The sequence below is a fragment of the Lactuca virosa genome, chromosome 5, assembly GCF_052849685.1.
Source record: "Lactuca virosa cultivar CGN04683 chromosome 5, Lactuca_virosa_CGN04683_v6, whole genome shotgun sequence".
In the NCBI taxonomy this organism is placed as follows: Eukaryota; Viridiplantae; Streptophyta; class Magnoliopsida; order Asterales; family Asteraceae; genus Lactuca; species Lactuca virosa.
Window position 1 is genome coordinate 401,205,937 of NC_136430.1, and position 2,035 is coordinate 401,207,971.

General features: G+C 37.7%; 1 protein-coding gene across 1 annotated transcript; it reads right to left on the reverse strand.

The window, feature by feature from the left end:
- Positions 1-218: 218 nt before the first annotated feature.
- LOC145116139 (uncharacterized) lies at positions 219-1,597 on the reverse strand. The gene has a single exon (XM_079052491.1). It carries the CDS (start codon positions 1,377-1,379, stop codon positions 549-551), a length of 831 nt encoding a protein of 276 aa, XP_078908617.1. The 5' UTR covers positions 1,380-1,597; the 3' UTR covers positions 219-548.
- Between the last annotated feature and the right edge of the window lie 438 nt (positions 1,598-2,035).

Consider the following 2,035-nt stretch of genomic DNA (forward strand, 5'->3'; position numbering starts at 1 on the left):
TTTCTCCTTACATCTTATTTTCTTCTACGATCAACTTATGGAACCAAGAAAATAACGAGATTGGTAATGGACGACCATAGCTTTTTCGAATCTTAATCCAATATATTTCGTCTATGTCCTACTTGAATCGGTATAACAAAGAAATGTCTGTGTATATATAATTTTCAGAAGGTAATTACATGGTTATATTGTGGGAGATAATTAAGACAACAACAAAGGAAAAGAGACTCTTCGTTAGCAACAACTTATGAACTCACCATTAGTGATTCATGATACTCGGTTAGAACGAGTTGGCTGCCACTGGTTTATTTAACAAACACTATTCATTTAATCGGTGATGCTAATACAATACAAAAACTTCAATCTATTAATCAACGTTCATGTAAATTACATGTATTCTTTTGTTACACTCCCATTGCTTGTCATGGTATACTCAACGAAGAAGACTTGCCCTCAAAGCTTTAATCAGATGGACTAAACGTTAAAGGAAAGAAAGGAAGAAGCAATATAACAGCATTAAAAACACAGTTTTTGCACGGTTGACCTGATTAAGGCCGATCACCTAGTCGTAGCTCAAGATCCAAATTCTCTAAAGTAGAGTTCGGGCTACTTTTAAGAGACACCATGGATTCACCTGCATCACAATTTATCGAGTTACTAGTTTTTGGAAAGAGAAACTGTACATCCTCGTGTATTCGCCTTCTCTTGAAGATCAAACCATCGTCCTGGTCACTCTTGTCACTGCAGATAGGTGTGTCACATCTTCCTCTAACGCGTGGATTTAAGTTAGCAGCGAAATGAACCTCAATCTGACGAGTATTCTTCTTGGAACTGGTGGTATTCGACTGGATAACTTTTGTATAACCCTTCTCTGCTTGGTTTTCCATATCGGCTATATGGAATCTTTTCTGAGGATCGAACTTGGACCATGACAATATGGGTGTACTCGTTTGCTGTTGTTGAACGAAAGAGCAGGTGAAAGGGCGGAGAATGGAATCTGTAGATGGTCTTAGAGAAGATGATGAAAAGAGAGCATTGTCCAAGTCAAAATTAGGGTTACAGATCTCATTAGGGTTTTGTAACGTACATCTACCCAAAGATGTATTAGGTTCAAGAATTTGGTTGTTATTTGGACTTTGCTTCAGTCTAGCCCTATCTCTTCGATGAACGTTCATGTGACCACCAAGAGCTTGTGCTGACCGAAATTCTCTTCTACAGAAACTGCAAGTATAAGATCTTGGAGGCCATATACATCCTCCGAGTGGCCCGGCTGCGTCTTCTGCGAATGCTTGTTCTTCCCAAGAATCACCAAACGATGATAACTCATGCGAATTCAAACAAGTTCTTTCCTTCTGGATCCAATATCTTGATTGATCCATTACTGATCAAGTGCCAAAACGAACGAGGAATAGAGGCAGAAGGGAGGTGGGCAGTCTATATCTTAGTTTGAGGGAAGTGAAAGGAACATGAAGAATCTTTTGGGGAAGGGAGGAGCTGCTAAGTAAAGAGATGTGACAAATTTGTTGCTAATTAACAAAAGGAGGGTTATCGAAGGTGAGGTGGTGGGTGCTTAATGCTTGGCTGTTTAGTGTGGCAAATTTTTTGGGATTTTGCTTCCCCTTCAACACTGACACAGTTCCGGTACCCCACTTAATAATTAAACACAAAAGTTATCTGGAATTCATCCATTTCTACCTCGTTACTCTCCTCCATACTCTAAGCTTGTGTGTTTTTTTATTGTCGTATTCAAAGGTAGGATGTGCATATAAGGGAAAATTAAAATAAAAGTACCAAAAAGGAATAATGGAAGGACAAAAATTACACAGATACTCATGGTCACACGACTATGTTAAAAAGAAAAAGAAAAGCGTATTTTGTAAATATTATAATGGTACATATCAAAATTACTAGCAATGCATACCTTAATTTCAGGTCTTAGACAAATTAATAAATGCCAATTCAAAATGGGCAACATTATAATAAAGTTAATAACTTTGGACGGTAAGCAACTATACTCCGGATATTTTAATACACA